This window comes from Limtongia smithiae, assembly GCF_038497785.1.
Source record: "Limtongia smithiae strain NRRL Y-17922 unplaced genomic scaffold V1518scaffold_3, whole genome shotgun sequence".
In the NCBI taxonomy this organism is placed as follows: Eukaryota; Fungi; Ascomycota; class Lipomycetes; order Lipomycetales; family Lipomycetaceae; genus Limtongia; species Limtongia smithiae.
The window spans coordinates 378,954-397,364 of NW_027117624.1; the positions used below are offsets into that span (position 1 = coordinate 378,954).

Below are 18,411 nucleotides of genomic sequence, written 5' to 3' on the forward strand. Positions count from 1 at the left end.
GCTTGAGCGGTCCCGTGTCTCCGAGGTTGCTCAAATTACGTTCGAGAGGCTACATCGTACCGCTGCATGGGCGGCCAGCACGCGATCACCGCAAACTACGTCAATGTTAGGGTGCCAAATTGGATATAATCTTCTAAGTACAGAAGTGAAGCTCAGCATTAGGATCAGAGAGTACTTTTATTAAAGAGCTATGCTTTCAATAATAATTAGTATAGAGATAGCATGTCATTCGCGAGGTTCAAGCTGACATATGTAGATCTTCCGACCAGTCTGCATAATAAGGTAAATGAAAGTCCGATTCAAGCCCTATTAATCATTTAGAAATCTTCTACGAATCGACTACAAATTCATGAAAATAGTGAAATAAATAACACTAAGCAATAATGGTATCGCACGTGATGTATTAAATTTGTAGTATGACAGACTACACAAAGTTTTTTTTTGATAGCGCCTCTTTAGCTTAGTTGGTAGAGCGCAGCACTTGTATTGTGAGTACGATATGCTGAGGTCAACGGTTCGACTCCGTTAGGAGGCACTTTTTGTTTTAGACGCCTGAAATTTTGCTTTCGTGTTTTTTTGGTTTACTGTACTTTTGAAATGCGCAGCAGCATATGTCATTAGAGATCTAATATTTGTTCCAAATATATTCACGATGACATCTGCGACGGTCAATAGCATAGCCCCTTGCTCAAAGCGGGGTATCGCCGAGCGCTTCCGTTCCGATCAAGGTTTTGGGAAGGCTTTGATGTCACTAGGGCCTGCGGCTTAAACGATAGGCGAAAGTGACCATTAGCTTAAGTCAGCTCGACATAATAAATACGGGTCGATCCTCTCAAGTTGCGACGTTCCATTTTCATCGCAGCATATATCAACCCAGCTCCTATCGCCATATCGATATCATCAGTAATGCCGACTTACACTTGTTCCTGCGATTGCGGTGCTGTTACGGCGGAGGTCGAAATCGAGGATGCGACCAAGGCCATTGTCTGCCACTGCGACGAGTGCAAGCTCCGGTAAGTCTCGCTCTTGATAGTCTTGATCTCTGCACTCAGTCGCATTGCTAACAACGATGATAGTTATGGTACCTTCTGTCCGGTGTTCCCTGTGGCTGACGCCAAGTACACGATCACCAAGGGTGCTGATAAGCTCAAGACGTGGGCATATGCTGGCGCCTCTGGTAACCCAGTCCCTTGTACGTTCTGCTCCGAGTGCGGCGTGAACATGTACCGCAAAAACGTCCCCATGGCCGGTCTCACAATCGTTATTGCATCCACGCTTAAGGAGCCTTGGTTTAAGGAAGAAGCGGTCCCGGCTCTCTGCGTGTATGAGAAGAACAAATTCTCCTGGCTTGGAGGAGTCTCGGCATTCCAATCTCTCGATTAAATGTTTTGCACCTCGTTTAGTATATTACTCAGAAATAGTAGTGAGAGCAAGCTAATCGCCGAATACTTCTGTTCTCCAGTTCCATTCGTATCCAGCAAATAAATTCTCGTAAAATCTTGCTCCCTCGATCGACAAGTCGCTACAGAGCTTCCCGCTTAATTCTGCAGTTTGGAGTTCGCCGACTGCTACCATAACGCTCCAGCCAAATTGTTGATTCAAATCTTGCGCCGTAACTCCAACTTTATGAGAACGTATATCTTGCAGAGTCTCCTTTTGCCGAATAAAGCCTATGATCATCTTGCAAACAGTCTCGTCTGAATAGTATGCCTCCTGTATGACGATCACGCCAGATCTGAATTTTCGTAATCGAAATGGCAGACGCAAACTCTCAAACATACCACAGGCGTGTGAGAAATCCTTTGGGGAAATTAAATCAATACCTCGAGCGCGATTATACAGCGCATATAAATCAAATAACGTCAAAATTCCGCCTTCGCGTGATAGAACTCCATTATCTAGAAATTCTGCAAGCTGTCGGGCCAATTCAGCATAAAATGTATTCGCGGTACCAGCGCCGGCCATTTCACGAGTCACGATTGGCGATGACAGGGATAATGCTTCAGATGATTGCAGCAGTGCTTTACGTGCTTCTTCTGGTACACCGGGAGCATTGGACAATCGTGACGCAAATGATTCAGCCAGACCAACCATCTCCTTAGCCTTGCTCATAAGAGATTCAAGATCAGACAGAGACGTCATCAGTTCAATGGTGTGCTCTCGGTTTCGTGCGCCTTGTCGCTGAAGACCATGAATACCAAATTTGGGAGTGTACTCGTTGCTCTGAGGTCGATATCTATATGAATGTTTACTCGCATCCGTAGGTATACTTCCCGTATGCGCTCTGTCTTTGTGTTTGGCGGATGCCCATTCCCGTTCTTGTAGCACAAACTTCAGCTTTTCCAAAAAAACTTTGTCACCTCCTGAACGAAAACTGATTTTGACGCAAGTAATCTCTTCGACGTTGTCTGTTGATTTGTGCACCGGACCAGGAGAAGAACGACCATCAAGTACAAGATCCCTCATGACTTCGTCTAATAAAGCAGGAGGCACACTAGAAGAGACAAGATTCGCGCCACACATTTCACAGTAATGCAGAGAGGGATGATTCACGAACGTACACCGAGGACAAGGAAATCCATCTGCGACTTTAACATCAACAGGAAGCGGCTTTGGGTATGAGTGACTAACGTGCTGCTCAGACTGGTATGAAACAATAGCATCCTTTATCAATGATGCAGGAGGACGAATACCGCAAGTCAGACAAGGCGACGGAGGAGCATGCTCTGCATCGTTGAGCTTGATAGCATTTGAGAACGAGCATATAGGGCATATCCATGTTAGTGTAGTATTGCGTTCAATGGTGTTTGTAGCTGGCTGCGGTGTTGCAGGCGCGGAATGCGACACTATTCCGTGCCGTACTGGCGAGAAATAGAGAGCAATCTTTGGAGAGGACCGCAGGAAACCAGGTGAAAACTGCACGCGAGTAACGTGTGCCAACTCTATCGCAACCGAATGTGTTGCAGCACGAGCATTATCGACATAGCATACGCGGTGCGTCGTGAGGTATATTCGACCGTGCTGATATCCATCTATCTTGTACTGTCTGCTCGCCTGTTAGGATAACGCGATGAGTCGTCTTCATAGCTAAATTAACGTACCCTTCGTAAAGTCCAACACCGTCTTGAACGTAAATGTCGACTTCGTGTGGGAGTAAAACTGGGCGTCGTGCTGATGTGAGATCAATCTGCGTCCAGAAGAGCATCGAATGCAGCAAAGGGTGGAGCAGAAGACCCAAGAGTATAACTGCAAAGGTACTCTCAAGATGATGATGGGCTTAGCGGTCATTCAAGATGCCAGCACGTGATACTCCGCCATCGCGAACAACTCAATACGCCGGGACTAGGCCGTGGCCCTGTCTCGTACATAATGTTGATCACCAGCTCTTCTTAGAGGTGGAACCAGGCGTTTCCATGGACATATCTTGCTTATACAGTTTACGCGAGCGACTACGCTAGTTTGGCAATGCGATTTTGGAGCCTAATTGATCTTACGGCAGCGCACCGTCCGGTGCTCTTTGTTGATGAGACCGACATTCTCGTACAGAACAGCGTTGGGCTTTATGAAGGGCAAGTTTAAACCAAAATTGACACTATAATGTTAAGAGCTTAATGAGTTAATGCGAAAAAACATATTTAGTCTTACGAGGTTGCAAGAATATCAGAACGGACGTTTATATCTTACATCTCACAGAATATGCTACGTCGACATTGATTCACCTCTCACGAAGTCCGTCGCTATTAACCTGCCAGATGTGAAATCTGTTGAGTACGCGGCCCGCTTTCTCAAGTCTTCACCAAAGATTACCGTGAATTTTGAGGATTCGTCTATGCAGTCCTCATTGTATTCTGCATCGTCCTCTGCTCTCAATTCCTCCAGCTCTTCTTCCCCGAATGGCTCATCGGCATCTTTACCCGGCACTACAGGAAATAATGGCGGGAGCTTGAGTTCACCTTCTTCTATTGTCGGCTTACTATCGCTTGTGACCTGGATTTGTCCGATATGCTCATTTTCTAATAAGTTACCGTCAAACTATCGGATAGGATTATCTCCAGTACCTCCATGTGCAACTTGCGGCGTCAAACCGTCGGAAAAGTTAATTGATGATGCTTTAGCGGCCAACAATGCTTCTTCTGCTGGCGTGACTGATGATTCTACCTCTATTTCGTCCGGTCTGGACACTGATGACGAAATACCTTGTCAGAAGTGCACCTTCTTAAATAACTCTGCAATGCGGAGGTGTGAGTTATGTGGCGCAGTACTCCGGAATTTCAATCCAGCAGATTATATTTTAGATAAAAGTGCCGTCCGTACAGATTCTTATCTTCCGTTTTCAATTCGCGGCGCAAATGGTTCATCTTCTCGCTGGCGCTATGGAGGCGGCTCAGATGTTCCCACTTATGTTCGAATAAGTTTCAGAGGCGGCGGTGATAAAGAATTTTTTGAACGGCTAAAGGCCGTTATTACAGACCGTACATGGCTTAAGAATATGAATAGGTTAAAGAATCTGCCTTTTACCGTCACAGCAAGCAGCAAACGCGACATCCCAGAGCCGGAGCCTAAGGAGCAGCCGAAAATTGAAGTTACACCAAGTTTTGGCATTCACGGATTACAAAGATTGAATATTAAGGAGCGAGAGCAAGGTCAGATGCTGCTAGGATCGATTGATGACTTACAGTCGCTAATGAAGAAGGCTAAGGATTTGGTGCGTATTTTGGCTCTCTTAGGATTTTCGATCCGTACTAACTGCTTGCTAGATTGGCCTTGCTGAGAGTTTTGCAACTCGCCTTGCATCGTCCCCAGGAGTACCAGAAGAGGCGCGTCGTGCACTTCGAGAGTCATCGAATGCTCTAAGTTTATCTTCGCCAATTGTCACAAAGGAAATGGCTGGCGGCGGCAATGATGAAATATATTTTGCGGAGCTGGCGCGGCAACTTGCGGAATTTTTAGTCGGCGGAGTTCTGGAGTCCGAAGGAGGAATAGTGCCACTACTCGACTTGTTTGCACTATATAATCGCGCACGTGGAATTTCATTAGTATCGCCGAAGGACCTGCGCAGCGCTTGTTCATATTTTGAGAAGTTAAATTTGCCGTTCCGTGTTCGACAATTTAAGAGCGGGCTGCTTGTTATCCAGGAAACTGCGAAAAACGACGACGTTATTGCGAACAGATTGGTTCAGTTTGTGCGAGATCAGCAGAAGAAGGAATTTGGCGAGCAAGATGGTGTGACCGCCGAAGATGTGAGCAGCAATTTTGGCTGGAGTTTTGGTGTTTGTGTTGAAGAGCTGCAGAATGCCGTGGAACAAGGCAAACTGGTGTCAGATGCGGCTATTGAAGGCACGAGATATTTCATTGACATATTAGCGACATATGCGTGGGATTGGAAGAAGGATGTGTTTCAGGAGGATATCAGCACAGGTATTGATTTTGCTGTAGTATCTACGTCTGAGGACCTGATAGACGTTGGCAAAGATAACGGTATCATGAAGCAGCGATCACTGGTTTCTGTCAATAGGTCCGAGAGTCTGCTGTAACTTACATACATGTTGGGGAAGTAAAGGATGTTAAATAGTTTTGCATAATACGGCGCTCTACTTGTTCGAGATTTTTATAGTTGGTGTTACAATCTCAGTAGAATCGCAGACTTTGAGACGTCAAGAACCAAAGTCCGTGATTTTTATGATCAACATTTGTGCTTAGATGGCTAGTTTGACATGCAAGTCGTCCATGGGACACACGACCCCTTAATTTATCATGTGATACGCTCGTATTTGAGTGTCTTTTGTCAACATCCTTGATCAACCCAGTTCTGTACGGCGCTTTGCACAAAGAAGATGATTATTAGCTGTACAGAAAAGTAGAATTATCATAGCTCGTATCGTTGCAATTTTTACATAACTTCTATCGCTCATTTACTGCCGTTAGCTTCTGCCAGCGTCGCAAATGATTTGGTTGTAGCAAAAGTCTCGTCAAGCTGGCTCAACCACGTCTTAATCACTGGCGTTTTGATCTTTTTCCGCGCATCACTGCTATTGTAAAATTCGTCCAACCCATCCGCCTTCACCTCGCCACCATGCGCAATGTCGTCTAGGTACTCAGCGGACTGCAGAATGAACTCGAACTTGTCGATCTCCTTGACAAACCGCGCCTCTGGAGAAGAGCCTGTCTCGTATGCAATGTAAGACTCGTAAAGAATTTCAGCACCGCGTGGGTTATGTGGGCGTATAAGGTCGGAGAGAAAGAGCATTGATATTCGTTCACGGCGGTGCTTCTCGTCTGCGCAGATGTGTTAATGAGGAGGATATAGCACGAAATGAATATCATCTAAACGGCTTACCCTGCGGAACTTGGTCACAAGGAGTGAGATCTCCGACAATTGCCTCGGCAAGATCATGCACAATCGCAATGATTGCGCACTTTTGTGCATCCAGCGCTACGCCTTCTAAACCGGGCTGGTCTCCTGCGAGCAAACACATCACCGCCATGCGATACATATGATCCGAGATTGTCTCAGCATTTGCAATTCCTTTATCAAGCCACCCTGTACGTTTTTGTGTCTTTAAAAACCTCAGAATGCAAAAAAATGACAGCGGCGAGGGAAGTGCAAGGATCCGAGCGGGAAGAACAAGACTCGGCTGCCATTCGGTTGCGCTGGGGGTCGTGGCAGGAGTGAGAGCGCTCTCGTCAAAAGATTGCAATGGAGCCATTGTACAGCTGCCGAGCACTGATGGACAAAGCGGAATAGTCTAGGCTGCGGGTCCTGTTCGTAGGAATTTTAGTCTACCGCGTACGAAGGTTGGATCTAATTTCTCCGTCGCAGTTTTAGTAGCAGATAACTCATTATGTTTCTCTCCTGATCCTTACGTACCCTGGTACTTTTCTTCTCCCTTCGCCTCTCCGTTGATAATTGTTGTGGCTACTAAATTTTATGCTAACGAGGGGGGGGGGTCCGGAGTGTCCAGGGTCTGTGGGCGCTTTAGTTCGACTTGCAGGGCTGGTCGCTCCCAACCTTCTTGTTCCGGCAGTAACAAAACGTACAGTACCACTGCCCCGTGTCGAGCTCAACGACACCTTCGACTTGTAACGAAATATGTCTTCCGACGTACGACTCGTCCTCTGCGGCGACGAAGGTTTGCTTTTATTGTCGCTTCTTTCACCCGTAAGGCCCCAGGCTGACATCTTTCAATAGGCGTCGGCAAATCAAGGTATACACCGCCATGAGTCTCGACTCTGTATACTCGGATCACTCACAGTCCCTCTTTCAGTATTATTACCTCTTTTATCAAAGAAACCTTTGTACCTAATCTCCAACCCGTTCTTCCTCCTGTGTCTATACCCGCCGAGTTTCTCTCCGTAGCAAACAGCATGACGATGACCATCGTCGACACCTCTTCCCAGCCGCAGGATCGACAGTCGCTCAATCGTGAGATCCGTCGGGCGAACGTGATATTACTTGTATATTCAGATCACTACACTTCAGAACGAGTTACATTATTCTGGCTACCATACTTTCGCTCATTGGGTGTCAATGTTCGTGTTATACTGCCTTGATCCGTAGTTTGCATCCACTAACACTCCCGCACAGGTTCCGGTCGTACTATGTGCAAACAAATGCGACCTGTTATTAGATATGGATTCGGCCGAAGTCATTCTCGACGAAATGATTCCCATTATGGAGGAATTCAAAGAAATCGAATCATGCATTCGAACCAGTGCAATGGAGCACTATAACGTCAACCAGGCTATTTATCTATGCCAAAAAGCTGTCGTGTATCCTATTGCGCCACTATTTGACTCCAAGGAGCAGAGCCTTAAGGCACCGGCAAAAGCTGCCCTGCAGCGCATTTTCTGTGAGTCACCCAGTTGCTTGTGCTTCTGCTGATCTAACAATCATGCTAGTTTTATGCGATAGGGATCAGGACGGCTTCCTAAACGACAAAGAAATGAACGATCTACAACAAAAATGCTTTGACAAAACACTGGATCCCTTTGATCTGCAGGAAATGAAATCCATTATCGATAAAGCAGACTCAGGAACCGTCACAGAGGAGGGCATATCTCAAGCTGGATTTCTTGCGCTGAACAAGATCTTTGCACTAAAGGGCCGACACGAGACCACATGGAGCATTTTACGGTCATTTCACTACACGGACAGCTTGTCTCTGAGCGACAAGTTTCTATATCCCCGGTTTGATGTACCGCAATCATCGAGTGTCGAACTCAGTCCAATCGGATACCGCTTTTTCGTTGATCTCTTTCTCATTTTTGACAAGGACAATGATGGTGGTCTTAACTCTGTGGAATTGAATGCTCTCTTTGCCCCCACCCCTGGTATACCGACGTCATGGGTGAAGTCGCAGTTTCCGAGAACTACCATCTGCAACGAGGAAGGCTACGTGACACTGCAAGGATGGCTGGCGCAGTGGAGTATGACAACCTTTCATGATCACAAGACTACTCTTGCCTATCTAGCCTGGCTGGGGTTCGAAGGGTCAGATAAAGGCAGCACGACGGACGCTCTGAAGATCACACGACCGCGGCGACGCAGGAATACTAGACCGCGGGTCGGCAAGGTTGACCGAAACGTATTCAGCTGCTATGTGCTCGGTGCACATGATTCTGGCAAGGTCAGTTTGCAGATTTGCATTACTTGTCTGCGACTTGTGCTAACAATCATCATGACAGAGCGCTATGCTTGACCGCTTTCTAAATCGTCCATTTTATCCTCTCTACGTACCTACTATAAAGCCGCGAATTGCCGTTAATTCCGTTGAAACGCAGGGCGGGAAGCAGTGTTACATGATTGTGAGCACTCACAGTGTTGTTTGTTCGATACTCGACTGACGGCGATAGTTGGAGGAACTGGGCGAGCTAGAGCCGGCGGTCTTGGATAATCCAGCAAAGCTGAACGAGTGCGACGTGATATGCTATGTGTACGACTCGTCGAATCCGGACAGTTTTCAGCACATTGTAGAGCTGAGGGTAGTTATTTGCGATTATGGCTGACACCACAGACTGCAGAGCTAACACACTAAGTAGAGTAAGTATAAACAGCTCGACCGCCTGCCCGTCGTTTTTGCCGCTCTCAAGGCCGATCTTGACAAACAGCAACAACGCTCCGACATGCAACCAGACGCGTACACAAGAGACATCGGGCTGTCCACACCGATCCATGTGAGCTCGATCTGGATGCCGACAATGGCAGAGTTATTTGTGCTACTTGCAGAGGCGGCCCAGAACCCGAGCACGGCGACCCCTGTGTTAGAACCTGAGCAGAAGGAAAGTCCAGTGGTGCCGATCGCGATCGCACTTGGCTCGATCACAGCGCTGGTTGGTGCTGTGGCATGGATGGTACGGTCTGGGGCGGTGAGAGAGATGTCCTAGACATTTCTTCTGTTACTTTTGTCTCTGCAAGTCCGTTGTACATAATCTCTGATTGCCAATTGCATGGCGGCACAGAGCTACTAGACTGTGCGTACGCGGAGGGGCCAGACGGCTGGCCCGGGGCCCGGCAGGCAGGAGTCCGGGAGACGCACGGATCAAAATAAATCCGCAAGCATGGACCATGCGATTATTTTGCAGCGTGGATCAACCTCATCTCGCGCATCTCGAGAGCCGTTCAAATAGCACAGCACTTGCTGCTGCTATAAATAAAATCGCCACGCAGGGAATGCGGCGGCATCAGCAGGGCCGGTGGGAAAAGGAAGAGCGATCCGTCCGCCCAGACGGTGTCGGCTGGCACCGGCGCTGCTCACGACTCTCGTTCCATCGGCGGCGCGGATGGAAGCAGCCGGCCCCGTCTCAGCGGCGCGCGTGCTGTTTGCACCGCGGTGTACTGCTGCATCCGGCAGGCATCGCGGGCTTGCGTTGCGCCCGGAGCCGCCCTGAAAGCGCAGCGCCAGGGCTATTTTACCTTCTCCGCGCATTCCAACAGTCCGGCGGAGCGTTTCCTGGATAGCTGGCACTGTGCGCTGAGCCCTCTTCCTTATCAGCCCGCGCTGGCGCGACCGACGATGGGCAGCGCTGCGGCAGCGGCGACCTGGAAGTGCGAGGAGGCGACCGACCACAGCCCGCCCGCCAGTTTGTAGAGTCACCGGCCGTGGCTGCTGAGCTCGTGGTCCACCTGAACTACCCCACCGATCACAGGTGCTCTGGTGGGGGCGCCACGCGGCGGCGTCCTCGGCGCATCTGCGCTGCGCTTGCGCGTTTGCGGCTGCAGGTCTGCTGCGCCGCGGCATTTGACACCCAAACGCACGTGCCCGCGCCGCTTGTGTTGCTGTTCCGGGTGCGCTCGCGCAGGCCATGCTAACCTGCGATTTCGGAAGCCTAAGTGGGCTCGCAGTCAGTCGTTCTTCTGATTCTCTATAACCCTGGCGTCCCTCTCCGGCACCGTGTCCTCCTTGACCTTCTCTCTCGTGTCTCCTTGCGGTTCTGCTGCCTGACGATCGCACGCAGTCCGCCGAGCGACGGTCCTGTCTTGGCCCGAAGATCGCGCCGCGAAAGTGCTCGAGGCCCCGGGCGTGTGCCTTAGTGAATATTTCACCGTTTCCGTCTGTGCCTTCTGTCGCAAAGACACACACATGATGAACATCCTACAACGAACCAGCAGCTCTCTGTCTTTTTTCGACATCCGGTATATCTTCCTTTCTTGAGCTGGCGTGCCGATCTTCTCCTTCGCTCTTCAGATCTGACCCATTGTTTCGCTCAGGCTGTACTCGGCTGACCGCGATGTGATCGTTCTCCGAGGCACCCCAGACGAGTCTGCCGGGCTTGTTCTCAAAGGCGCCGTTGTCATCTCTCTGATCGAATCCGTCTCAGTCAAGAAGATCTCATTACGACTATATGGAACCGTCCGAATGAAGTACGTTCTTGGTCTTCGGATAGGCGTCCCGCTCGTACGCACGTGCTAACCCTCTTCCGAAAACAAGTTGGCAGGAAACTATCCAGAGTCCACGCGGTCTCACACAGCGTAACAATCGATATGAGAAAGTTATCTACGAACACACTTGGAATTTCCTGGAGTTTCTCGAGGGAGCAAAGAACACGGTTCACACAGTGGGACAAGGTATGCATAAGCCCACTGATCTGACCCGACTTGGATGCAACAGAGCTTACAACTTGAATAGGAAATTATGAATATCCATTCGAAATAGTCTTGCCTGGATGTATGTTGTGTTGCATTTCTGTGCTTCCTTATGTCCGTCGGCTAATCATATGTACGATAGCGCTCTCTGAATCAGTCGAGGGACTGGATGGAGGATCCGTCGTGTACAAGATGAAAGCTGTCGTCGAACGCGGGCGTTTCGCAAACAACTTGATTAGAAAGAAGCATATTCGCATCGTTCGGACTCTTGGCCCCGAGGCTCTAGAGCTGTCACAAACCATGGTATGTCTGCTTATCTGTATTCCACTAAATAGCTTCGTAAAACTAACATGTGTGCAGTCTATAGAAAACGTTTGGCCGAATAAGGTTGACTACTCGATCAGCATACCATCGAAGGCGGTTCCAATCGGATCTGCGACGCCAGTTCATCTACTACTTCAACCGCTGCTAAAAGGGCTCAAGCTAGGTCAGATTGTCATCGTGCTCAAGGAGTACTACACACTTCATATTCCCCACGGCCCTGGACATGCAGGCGTGAGAACCGTTGCACAGATTGTGATCCCAGCGCGCGAGGTACCAGAAGACGAGCTCCCCGAGGATATCTGGGACATCAAGGAGTTGTTCAAAATCCCACCGAGCCTTACAAAATGCACCCAGGACTGCGGCATTCCCGGGTTTATTGAAGTTCGACACAAGCTGAAATTTGCAGTCAGTCTTCGGAATCCGGATGGCCACGTATCAGAATTACGTGCGTCCTTGCCTGTGTCGTTGTTCATTTCGCCAAATGTTCCGGTCAACGACGGCACTCAAGACATTGTTTTGCAGCCACTAAATGCTGATATCGAGAACGCCCCACCGACTTACAATGATCACATTTACGATAGACTATGGGAAGACGTGACGACGTCAGGATGGAACACGCCCAGCGCAAGCGGTGCCAGTACACCTTACGCACGCAGCCGCCGCAATTCGGGTGAGAATCTAGAGGCTATGGGTAGTGCATTGTCTCTAGAACAGCAACGGGCTCAGTTGCAGGCCGGGCTGAGCGCCTTGGCCCTCAGCCAGACGAATGGAGATAACCTTCCGTCACCTGCTGGAGCTCCAAGCTCTCTTGGTTCAGACTCTTATTTTCCATCGCGCCATCATTCCGGAACCGTTACTCCATTGGGAGCCATGACGCCACTTCCGGTACCTACGACCGACGATGGTAGCGGGAACCCTGCTACTACCCCAGTAGTCGGATCGTATGGGTTCGATAGACCGACGAATGCCCATGTATCGCGTGGCGTCTCCCCATTGGAGTCTCCTGTCATATCGTCCGCTGCTGGTGGTGAAGAGGATATTCTCAACATGGCGATGTTATCTCGGGTTCCTTCGTATTCTACCGCATTACGCAACCCAATGCCTGAAGACGTGCCGGCGGGACTGCCATCATATCAAGACTCTGACAACGGAAGCACTGGCAATACTTCCATGCTGCCACCAAGAACGAGCCGTCGCATTAACAGCAACTCCAATTCGTCAAGTTCTTCGCGCACTTCTTCACCGGCCGCGCCGATCTCTCGCAGCCATTCGGCCGTTCAGTTGAACGGAATGGGAGGAACAAGGTCACGCTCTCACTTTTTTGACGATGCTGCAAGGCGGCTCAAGGCCCTTAACAAGTAATGATTTTTCTTGCATTGCAGCACCCCATATCATCAATCTTACCACGAATCATACTTCTCACTTTTTGTCGCACTTTTGTCCTTTGTTCCTTTCATTGTTCATTTTGGCGTAGGGATTGTTCGTGTGTTCTGTGGTTGTTCCTTGTAACTTGCTGTTGTCAGGTCATGTAGGCTCCGTCAGATCATGATGAGGACGGGGTATATACGAAAGTTGTTATGACACCAAATTTATGACTCTCCGGTTAACGACTGTAGTGTAGCTAAAAATGGGGAGGAGTATCATAGTTTCATGCTTGTACGTCTAACTTTTGTGAGAACACCGAATTTTGGCCCTGCTGGCTCGATCCGTGTCGAGCTAGCTCGATTCAAGTTCGATCAGTGGAGACATTGAAGTACATCCTCCATAATGTTTCAGGGTTTCCAGCGCAGTTTCCGATGCTCGGCGAAAGGAAGAAGTGCGTTTGCCGGTCTCATGAAGTCAGTCCGAAGGAACGTCTCGACATCAAAATCCACGCCGGCATCGATGAGCTGTGCTAAGCTCCGGCACGAACGAAACGTCAATCTGCGAGCGACGACCAAGAGATACTGTCTCCACAGCCGAGGATATGCGACGGAAGAGGTGCAGGCTGGGTTTGGACAACCGACGCACGAGACACGACCACATATGCTGGAAGCTGGCGAACGTAAGTGCGCTTGAATTATCTTGAGGCAGCTATATGAAGTTGAATTGACCTGACTTTTTTGAAAGTTACACCAGGAATTACGGCACTGGAGTACCATACGCGACGGAGCAAGTTGGCGGCAAAGTTGCCCACTGGCGGGGTGGCTATATTAGTTGGCAGTGAGATCAAGTACAGGTCGGGTGCAGTGTTTTACGAGTTTCACCAGAACCCAGACTTTTTCTATCTCTCGGGTTTCAACGAGCCGTTGGCTGTAATTGCAATCGAGAAGCTTGAGGATGATGACTTCGTGTTTCATATGTTTGTGCAGCCAAAGGACGAACGGAAGGAGCTCTGGGAAGGCCCACGAACTGGCGTGCAGGGCGCGATTGACGTGTTCAACGCGGACGAGGCCGGCGACATTGCAGATCTTCGGGTCTTTCTCAAGCAAATCGTCGCGCGGTCGTCGTCCGTGTACTTTGACATCCCCCCACACGCCCACATGCATCCTAGTGCGGGACAGCAGAAGAGCTCAGCAGCACAGATTCTCGAGGTCGTCAAACACCACAACAAAGCGATACGCGGGCTCACGTCGCTGGTTCAGGATCTGCGCGCTATCAAGTCCGACTCGGAGCTCGCAGTCATGCAGACAGCGGGGCTCATATCCGGTCGGGCAATCACAGACGCGTACGGGACCCGTTGGAAGAGAGAGTCGGATTTATTTGCGTACCTTGACTTCAAGTTTCGTGTCGGCGGATGTGAAAAATCAGCATACGTTCCTGTTGTTGCTGGTGGAAAGAACGCGCTGGGAATCCATTACACAAGAAACGACGATGTTTTGACGTAAGTCTGATCTTTACCGTACGCGCTTATAAAAATCGTCTAATTTTAATACCTTTAGGGACGGAGAAATGGTGCTAATCGATGCTGGTGGTCAATACGGAGGGTATTGCGCTGATATATCGCGAGCGTGGCCGGTTAACGGAAAATTTACCGGTCCACAACGAGATCTCTACCAAGCTATCTTGAACGTGCAAGAAGCTTGCATCAAGCTATCCACGACAGCGTCGTCGCTCGAGTCGATCCACCGCGCAAGCGAAGACTACTTTGTCACCGAACTCCGCAACATCGGATTCACGGTGTCGCCGTACGACATAAGGACGATTCTGTACCCACACTATATTGGACACCATCTTGGACTTGATGTGCACGACTGCCCAATGCTATCGCGACGACAACTGCTACGTAATGGCAACGTGATCACGATCGAACCCGGTATTTACGTGCCGTGGGGTGACCCTCGGTTTCCAAAGCATTTTTGGGGCATTGGCATTCGCATCGAAGACAACGTCTTTGTGGACAACAGTACGCCAGTTGTTATTTCTTCGTCGGCAGCGAAGGAAATTGCAGACGTCGAAGAGGCAGCGCAGAAATTTTCTGACTACGGTGCATATTTGTAAATATAGGTAAATATATTCCAACCATATATAGTTGTCGTCAGCGCGGCTGTAGCTGTTTCAGTGCTATTTTTCCGTCGATAATCTCGGTTTCGTAACCGGCTTCGAGTAATGCATCTGACGAAACCGCTTCGCGCGCTTCCAGACTCGCAACGAACGCTTGGTTCTCGGGATTATTGTCCAGGAGGTTCTTGATGCATAAAATTGAGAATTCCCGAATAACTGCAGCACAAAAGTTAGCTAAAATTTAAACAGGGTGATCGAAACTGGAGCGTACATGGGTTGTTGTCGTCAATATTGCATTGCGTGAGAATGGTCGACAGCCCTCCGCAGTGGCGCACTTGATCTTGGGCATATGCATTTTTTTCGATCAGAATCGTGAGAATGCTGACAATTCTCATTTTCATATTTGGAAACTCGAATGACTGTATATCGTCTTCCGCCATATCTGTGTCCACAGATTTCAGCGTCCGCCGCGGCACAAGCCGGTCTGCCTGTGCCAGAAGATCAACAAGCTCCGTCACGGCGCCAAATTGTATAAATACTTCGCGTATGTCTTTTGACATGAGAACAAGAGGCATGATGCATTTCAGTACGACGTTGGTAAAATCGGACATGCGCGTCGTGAAGGCATCGTTCGCTATCTTTTTCGTCATGCATTGTACTGTCAAAGGTTTGCATAGCGACATGAACAGCGTGGTGTATAAAAAATTTGAGAGCTCAATCAGAACGGAAGATTTGATTGTGCTGGTCTGCGTGCTCGGACGGTCTAAAAACGCTTCTAAGAACTTGATGAGCACGAGCTGTCGCTCGCACGGAACAACATCCGGCGCCCCGCACACGTCGAATGCAGTAGGTAGAAGAGAGTGCAAAATTAGCGATTCAATGATACTATACGATAGATCAAATGGGGTAGAGGTATATGTGTCTGTAGCCTTGATTGACTCATGAAACCAGGTATCGGCCATGTCCAGCATATCGTTAAGCAGCATCCTTCCTGATCGTGAGTCTAACAGAAGTTTCCTATACAGCGTTAGCAGAATATGTGACCTCAGTTATGTCATCGTACATACCCTCGAACACTAGATGTAGATATAGACCCAACAACAAATATTAGCGTTGCTGAAATTCCCGGTTCATCCTGTTGCGCACGGTCAAGAATATCTCGCAGTAATGGTAGCCGTGTGTTGTAATACTCAAGAAATTCGGTGAATACAACAGCCTTGAGGCTCTCATTCGCAGCAGTTAGATTGATGAGAATGCGAAAACACGATGTCGTAAGGAGTTCTGTAACACAATCGGTTAGCACCTGCGTGTGAATCACCGCGTGTTGATATTATCAATATCATCCACATACCTGATACGACACTAGGACTCTCCAATATCCGAAGTATATCATCAAATACGTATTCGTAGCTGATTGTGAGCGAGCGAACGTTATGTATGTCAAGATTCGTATTGGACCTACGCGTGTGCTTGAGCTCCGCTACCTGTCGCAAGGAGATTCATCACGAATGAGAGAGTCGTTCGTAGAATTGTAGTTACGCGTTTCCACTGTTCTCCATTTGCTGCTAACTCGCCGGATAGTTTATGAAATGAGTGCAAAATACTATGAAGAGCCGCCCATGAGCCCTCGCTCCGGCCTAGTTCTTGTCTAGGACTGAGTGAGCAATCACGAACTCGCGGAGTTGGGGAGGATGTGTCGTTACCTGATGTTACGATCTTGGACAATCTTTTGCAATAGTGCGTAAGCTTCATCAAACCTCAATTGTTCTTCAGTTACACTTCTGGCTGTCGCACTCAGCGAGCGTAGAAAATTGGTAGCTTCCTCCATCTTAAGTCTGCAATCGAGAGCAAGAAAATGTGCGTACCGGTTTGTACCGCTGACCGCGCAGAGCTTGATCTGCAACATAGTCACGTGGCTGATTACCGACGTTAAATGGTAGGGAGACGTGATTAGCGGACTGTCGCCCAACTATCGCGAGCGGGTAGAACTGTGGTCGCGACAGGTAACTGCCCAATACTCCTCCCCTGAGCCGCAGGCGCCACGATTATCGATTAACCGTTAAATCTGGATTGGGAGTTGGGACAGGCGCCATCAGGTTAAGCACAAGACTTAGCGGTCAGGACGAGTTGCCGGGCCAGGTAAAAGCTCTTTTACTATTACAAAAACGTGTGCAGGATTGGCTTGCTATGTATAGCTCGCTATTTCAACATTTAGCATTTCGCAATTTCACGTTGCCGCGCAACATAGTTGCAATGCAAGGATATAGTTGCGCCTAAGCTAGGGTAGAGCTCAAACTCGGAAGTAGATCTCTGGCAATTGGGAAAAGTCGGTCTTCACAAGTGGTGCTGTTCGTGCATATAATCCTTCTCCTCCGTCAAGTCGCCAGTTGATACCTCTACTCTGTCCCAACGTTTAGTGTCGTATAAACATTTTGTCCATGTGAAAGAGGCGCGTCCTTTGAGTACAGTGCGTCCAATCAACACTCAGTGAGGACGGGTGAACAATCGTTCATCAATTATAGTGCAAAGAGCCATAAATTCTAATAAGATGTAGCCGGGAGTTAAATAGGGTTAAATAAGTGAGATAGATTTCTCAAGCAGATCTTCTCCTGATCCATTCAGTATCCGCTCGACGCGTCGCACCTGTCCAAACGATATGTTAACAAGGACTCATCAAGTCGCAAGTGATCTCAAGTTCAGACTGACTATCTCCATAGACGACTTGTCTGTTAAGCACTGCGCGATCAACGAAGACAATTCATTATCGCTCATAAGCGAAGCGTTATGCATTGCTATGGAACTAGATAGCGGTGAAGCGGGAAGATGCAATGGAGATGGTAGCTTGATTGTCTGTGCGACAGGGGAATTAAGCTGCTGTGAGGGCTGCGTTGAAGGCAAGTTAGGCTGCGTCGAAGATTGTGTTATTGGTACTTCAGGTTGACTGAGATAAGGAAGTGAGGATGCAGAAAATTGTGAATCCAGTATTGACATGTTGGAAGTCAACGCCGCTCCTCTGATGGTCGCATTGCGTCGTTCGAATTCGGCGAGCGCACTTCCAAATGTATCATCGGACTCAAAGCGTAGCTGGAACCGACGAATCTGCTCAGCTGTTGTTAGTCAATGTCTATAGCAGCGCAAACAGAATTCCATTGCGCGAACAAGCAATGATCCGTCGCGCGCGCGACATGTAAACTTTACACCGATGCACGGTGTGCGAGCAATGACAGATAGCGCGGGCTGATTCTCGCCGGAAAATGCAGCCGCAGCCGCAAGATCGACATCTTCAAGCACATGAGTGCGCCACAGCACACGGATACGTCCTGCAGGTAGCGGCGAGGGAGGGTCGCAGAAGACGAGAACCAGAGAGTCGCGGTAGGGCGAGTGCACCCACGGAATGAGGTGGTTTGCAGGCTGTGCGCTGAACGGAACGGTCGCGTGTGAGTGCTTTTGGACGGAGACGGTGGTGCCTCCGGGCATATTGGCGGACAGACGCGTGAAAAGCGCAATGAAGTAGACTTCCG

The 18,411-nt window shown here is 49.0% G+C and overlaps 10 protein-coding genes across 10 annotated transcripts; 5 read left to right on the plus strand and 5 right to left on the minus strand.

The window, feature by feature from the left end:
• The first annotated feature begins 805 nt into the window (after positions 1–805).
• On the plus strand, positions 806–1,536 carry V1518DRAFT_413326 (Mss4-like protein). Its single transcript, XM_066903295.1, has 2 exons — positions 806–1,013; positions 1,077–1,536. The coding sequence occupies exons 1-2, from the start codon at positions 907–909 to the stop codon at positions 1,381–1,383; spliced, it is 414 nt and encodes a 137-aa protein (XP_066760634.1). The 5' UTR covers positions 806–906; the 3' UTR covers positions 1,384–1,536.
• V1518DRAFT_198692 (EAP30/Vps36 family-domain-containing protein) lies at positions 1,340–3,412 on the minus strand. The gene is made up of 2 exons (XM_066900887.1): positions 3,102–3,412; positions 1,340–3,046 (listed from the first exon to the last, which is right to left on the minus strand). Exons 1-2 carry the CDS (start codon positions 3,203–3,205, stop codon positions 1,435–1,437), a joined length of 1,716 nt encoding a protein of 571 aa, XP_066760635.1. The 5' UTR covers positions 3,206–3,412; the 3' UTR covers positions 1,340–1,434.
• V1518DRAFT_413328 (EAP30/Vps36 family-domain-containing protein) lies at positions 3,157–5,732 on the plus strand. The gene is made up of 3 exons (XM_066903296.1): positions 3,157–3,569; positions 3,640–4,705; positions 4,758–5,732. Exons 1-3 carry the CDS (start codon positions 3,466–3,468, stop codon positions 5,532–5,534), a joined length of 1,947 nt encoding a protein of 648 aa, XP_066760636.1. The 5' UTR covers positions 3,157–3,465; the 3' UTR covers positions 5,535–5,732.
• Positions 5,627–7,039, minus strand: V1518DRAFT_391865 (HD domain-containing protein). The gene is made up of 3 exons (XM_066901769.1): positions 6,869–7,039; positions 6,338–6,802; positions 5,627–6,276 (listed from the first exon to the last, which is right to left on the minus strand). The coding sequence occupies exons 2-3, from the start codon at positions 6,705–6,707 to the stop codon at positions 5,909–5,911; spliced, it is 738 nt and encodes a 245-aa protein (XP_066760637.1). The 5' UTR covers positions 6,708–6,802; positions 6,869–7,039; the 3' UTR covers positions 5,627–5,908.
• On the plus strand, positions 6,968–9,667 carry V1518DRAFT_413332 (EF hand associated-domain-containing protein). Its single transcript, XM_066903297.1, has 8 exons — positions 6,968–7,130; positions 7,190–7,205; positions 7,266–7,530; positions 7,586–7,850; positions 7,900–8,627; positions 8,686–8,805; positions 8,854–8,982; positions 9,040–9,667. Exons 1-8 carry the CDS (start codon positions 7,091–7,093, stop codon positions 9,382–9,384), a joined length of 1,908 nt encoding a protein of 635 aa, XP_066760638.1. The 5' UTR covers positions 6,968–7,090; the 3' UTR covers positions 9,385–9,667.
• Positions 9,645–10,304, minus strand: V1518DRAFT_449065 (uncharacterized protein; the record flags this gene model as incomplete). The annotated part of the gene is made up of 1 exon (XM_066906494.1): positions 9,645–10,304. The coding sequence occupies one exon, from the start codon at positions 10,302–10,304 to the stop codon at positions 9,645–9,647; it is 660 nt and encodes a 219-aa protein (XP_066760639.1).
• Positions 10,305–10,314: 10 nt separating this feature from the next.
• On the plus strand, positions 10,315–13,068 carry V1518DRAFT_413339 (uncharacterized protein). The gene is made up of 6 exons (XM_066903298.1): positions 10,315–10,633; positions 10,709–10,861; positions 10,929–11,065; positions 11,127–11,165; positions 11,226–11,386; positions 11,444–13,068. The coding sequence occupies exons 1-6, from the start codon at positions 10,581–10,583 to the stop codon at positions 12,767–12,769; spliced, it is 1,869 nt and encodes a 622-aa protein (XP_066760640.1). The 5' UTR covers positions 10,315–10,580; the 3' UTR covers positions 12,770–13,068.
• Positions 13,069–14,921, plus strand: V1518DRAFT_381797 (peptidase M24, structural domain-containing protein). Its single transcript, XM_066901655.1, has 3 exons — positions 13,069–13,451; positions 13,517–14,270; positions 14,329–14,921. The coding sequence occupies exons 1-3, from the start codon at positions 13,175–13,177 to the stop codon at positions 14,885–14,887; spliced, it is 1,590 nt and encodes a 529-aa protein (XP_066760641.1). The 5' UTR covers positions 13,069–13,174; the 3' UTR covers positions 14,888–14,921.
• Positions 14,893–16,990, minus strand: V1518DRAFT_413346 (spinocerebellar ataxia type 10 protein domain-containing protein). The gene is made up of 5 exons (XM_066903299.1): positions 16,353–16,990; positions 16,242–16,300; positions 15,958–16,171; positions 15,162–15,907; positions 14,893–15,106 (listed from the first exon to the last, which is right to left on the minus strand). The coding sequence occupies exons 1-5, from the start codon at positions 16,640–16,642 to the stop codon at positions 14,925–14,927; spliced, it is 1,491 nt and encodes a 496-aa protein (XP_066760642.1). The 5' UTR covers positions 16,643–16,990; the 3' UTR covers positions 14,893–14,924.
• Positions 16,991–17,009: 19 nt separating this feature from the next.
• V1518DRAFT_413348 (uncharacterized protein) lies at positions 17,010–18,377 on the minus strand. Its single transcript, XM_066903300.1, has 3 exons — positions 18,050–18,377; positions 17,597–17,989; positions 17,010–17,533 (listed from the first exon to the last, which is right to left on the minus strand). The coding sequence occupies exons 1-3, from the start codon at positions 18,365–18,367 to the stop codon at positions 17,462–17,464; spliced, it is 783 nt and encodes a 260-aa protein (XP_066760643.1). The 5' UTR covers positions 18,368–18,377; the 3' UTR covers positions 17,010–17,461.
• Positions 18,378–18,411: the final 34 nt, after the last annotated feature.

Excerpts from the sequence above, each read along its gene's own strand:
- V1518DRAFT_413326 (XM_066903295.1), top strand. The coding sequence starts at position 907 with ATGCCGACTTACACTTGTTCCTGCGATTGCGGTGCTGTTACGGCGGAG. Across the intron at positions 1,014-1,076 it reads TGCGACGAGTGCAAGCTCCG|TTATGGTACCTTCTGTCCGG; the intron begins GTAAGTCTCGCT and ends CAACGATGATAG.
- V1518DRAFT_198692 (XM_066900887.1), bottom strand. The coding sequence starts at position 3,205 with ATGCTCTTCTGGACGCAGATTGATCTCACATCAGCACGACGCCCAGTT. Across the intron at positions 3,047-3,101 it reads GGTGTTGGACTTTACGAAGG|ACAGTACAAGATAGATGGAT; the intron begins GTACGTTAATTT and ends ACAGGCGAGCAG.
- V1518DRAFT_413328 (XM_066903296.1), top strand. The coding sequence starts at position 3,466 with ATGCGATTTTGGAGCCTAATTGATCTTACGGCAGCGCACCGTCCGGTG. Across the intron at positions 3,570-3,639 it reads AGCGTTGGGCTTTATGAAGG|TCTTACGAGGTTGCAAGAAT; the intron begins GCAAGTTTAAAC and ends AAACATATTTAG. Across the intron at positions 4,706-4,757 it reads TGAAGAAGGCTAAGGATTTG|ATTGGCCTTGCTGAGAGTTT; the intron begins GTGCGTATTTTG and ends ACTGCTTGCTAG.
- V1518DRAFT_391865 (XM_066901769.1), bottom strand. The coding sequence starts at position 6,707 with ATGGCTCCATTGCAATCTTTTGACGAGAGCGCTCTCACTCCTGCCACG. Across the intron at positions 6,277-6,337 it reads TTGTGACCAAGTTCCGCAGG|ACGAGAAGCACCGCCGTGAA; the intron begins GTAAGCCGTTTA and ends ACATCTGCGCAG.
- V1518DRAFT_413332 (XM_066903297.1), top strand. The coding sequence starts at position 7,091 with ATGTCTTCCGACGTACGACTCGTCCTCTGCGGCGACGAAG. Across the intron at positions 7,851-7,899 it reads TGCCCTGCAGCGCATTTTCT|TTTTATGCGATAGGGATCAG; the intron begins GTGAGTCACCCA and ends CAATCATGCTAG. Across the intron at positions 8,983-9,039 it reads AGCACATTGTAGAGCTGAGG|AGTAAGTATAAACAGCTCGA; the intron begins GTAGTTATTTGC and ends CACACTAAGTAG.
- V1518DRAFT_413339 (XM_066903298.1), top strand. The coding sequence starts at position 10,581 with ATGATGAACATCCTACAACGAACCAGCAGCTCTCTGTCTTTTTTCGAC. Across the intron at positions 10,634-10,708 it reads CTGTCTTTTTTCGACATCCG|GCTGTACTCGGCTGACCGCG; the intron begins GTATATCTTCCT and ends TGTTTCGCTCAG. Across the intron at positions 10,862-10,928 it reads TATGGAACCGTCCGAATGAA|TTGGCAGGAAACTATCCAGA; the intron begins GTACGTTCTTGG and ends TCCGAAAACAAG.
- V1518DRAFT_381797 (XM_066901655.1), top strand. The coding sequence starts at position 13,175 with ATGTTTCAGGGTTTCCAGCGCAGTTTCCGATGCTCGGCGAAAGGAAGA. Across the intron at positions 13,452-13,516 it reads TATGCTGGAAGCTGGCGAAC|TTACACCAGGAATTACGGCA; the intron begins GTAAGTGCGCTT and ends CTTTTTTGAAAG. Across the intron at positions 14,271-14,328 it reads AGAAACGACGATGTTTTGAC|GGACGGAGAAATGGTGCTAA; the intron begins GTAAGTCTGATC and ends TAATACCTTTAG.
- V1518DRAFT_413346 (XM_066903299.1), bottom strand. The coding sequence starts at position 16,642 with ATGAAGCTTACGCACTATTGCAAAAGATTGTCCAAGATCGTAACATCA. Across the intron at positions 15,908-15,957 it reads TCTACATCTAGTGTTCGAGG|GAAACTTCTGTTAGACTCAC; the intron begins GTATGTACGATG and ends AACGCTGTATAG. Across the intron at positions 15,107-15,161 it reads TATTGACGACAACAACCCAT|TTATTCGGGAATTCTCAATT; the intron begins GTACGCTCCAGT and ends TTTGTGCTGCAG.
- V1518DRAFT_413348 (XM_066903300.1), bottom strand. The coding sequence starts at position 18,367 with ATGCCCGGAGGCACCACCGTCTCCGTCCAAAAGCACTCACACGCGACC. Across the intron at positions 17,990-18,049 it reads CGCGCGACGGATCATTGCTT|ATTCGTCGGTTCCAGCTACG; the intron begins GTTCGCGCAATG and ends ACAGCTGAGCAG. Across the intron at positions 17,534-17,596 it reads ACAAGTCGTCTATGGAGATA|GTGCGACGCGTCGAGCGGAT; the intron begins GTCAGTCTGAAC and ends TCGTTTGGACAG.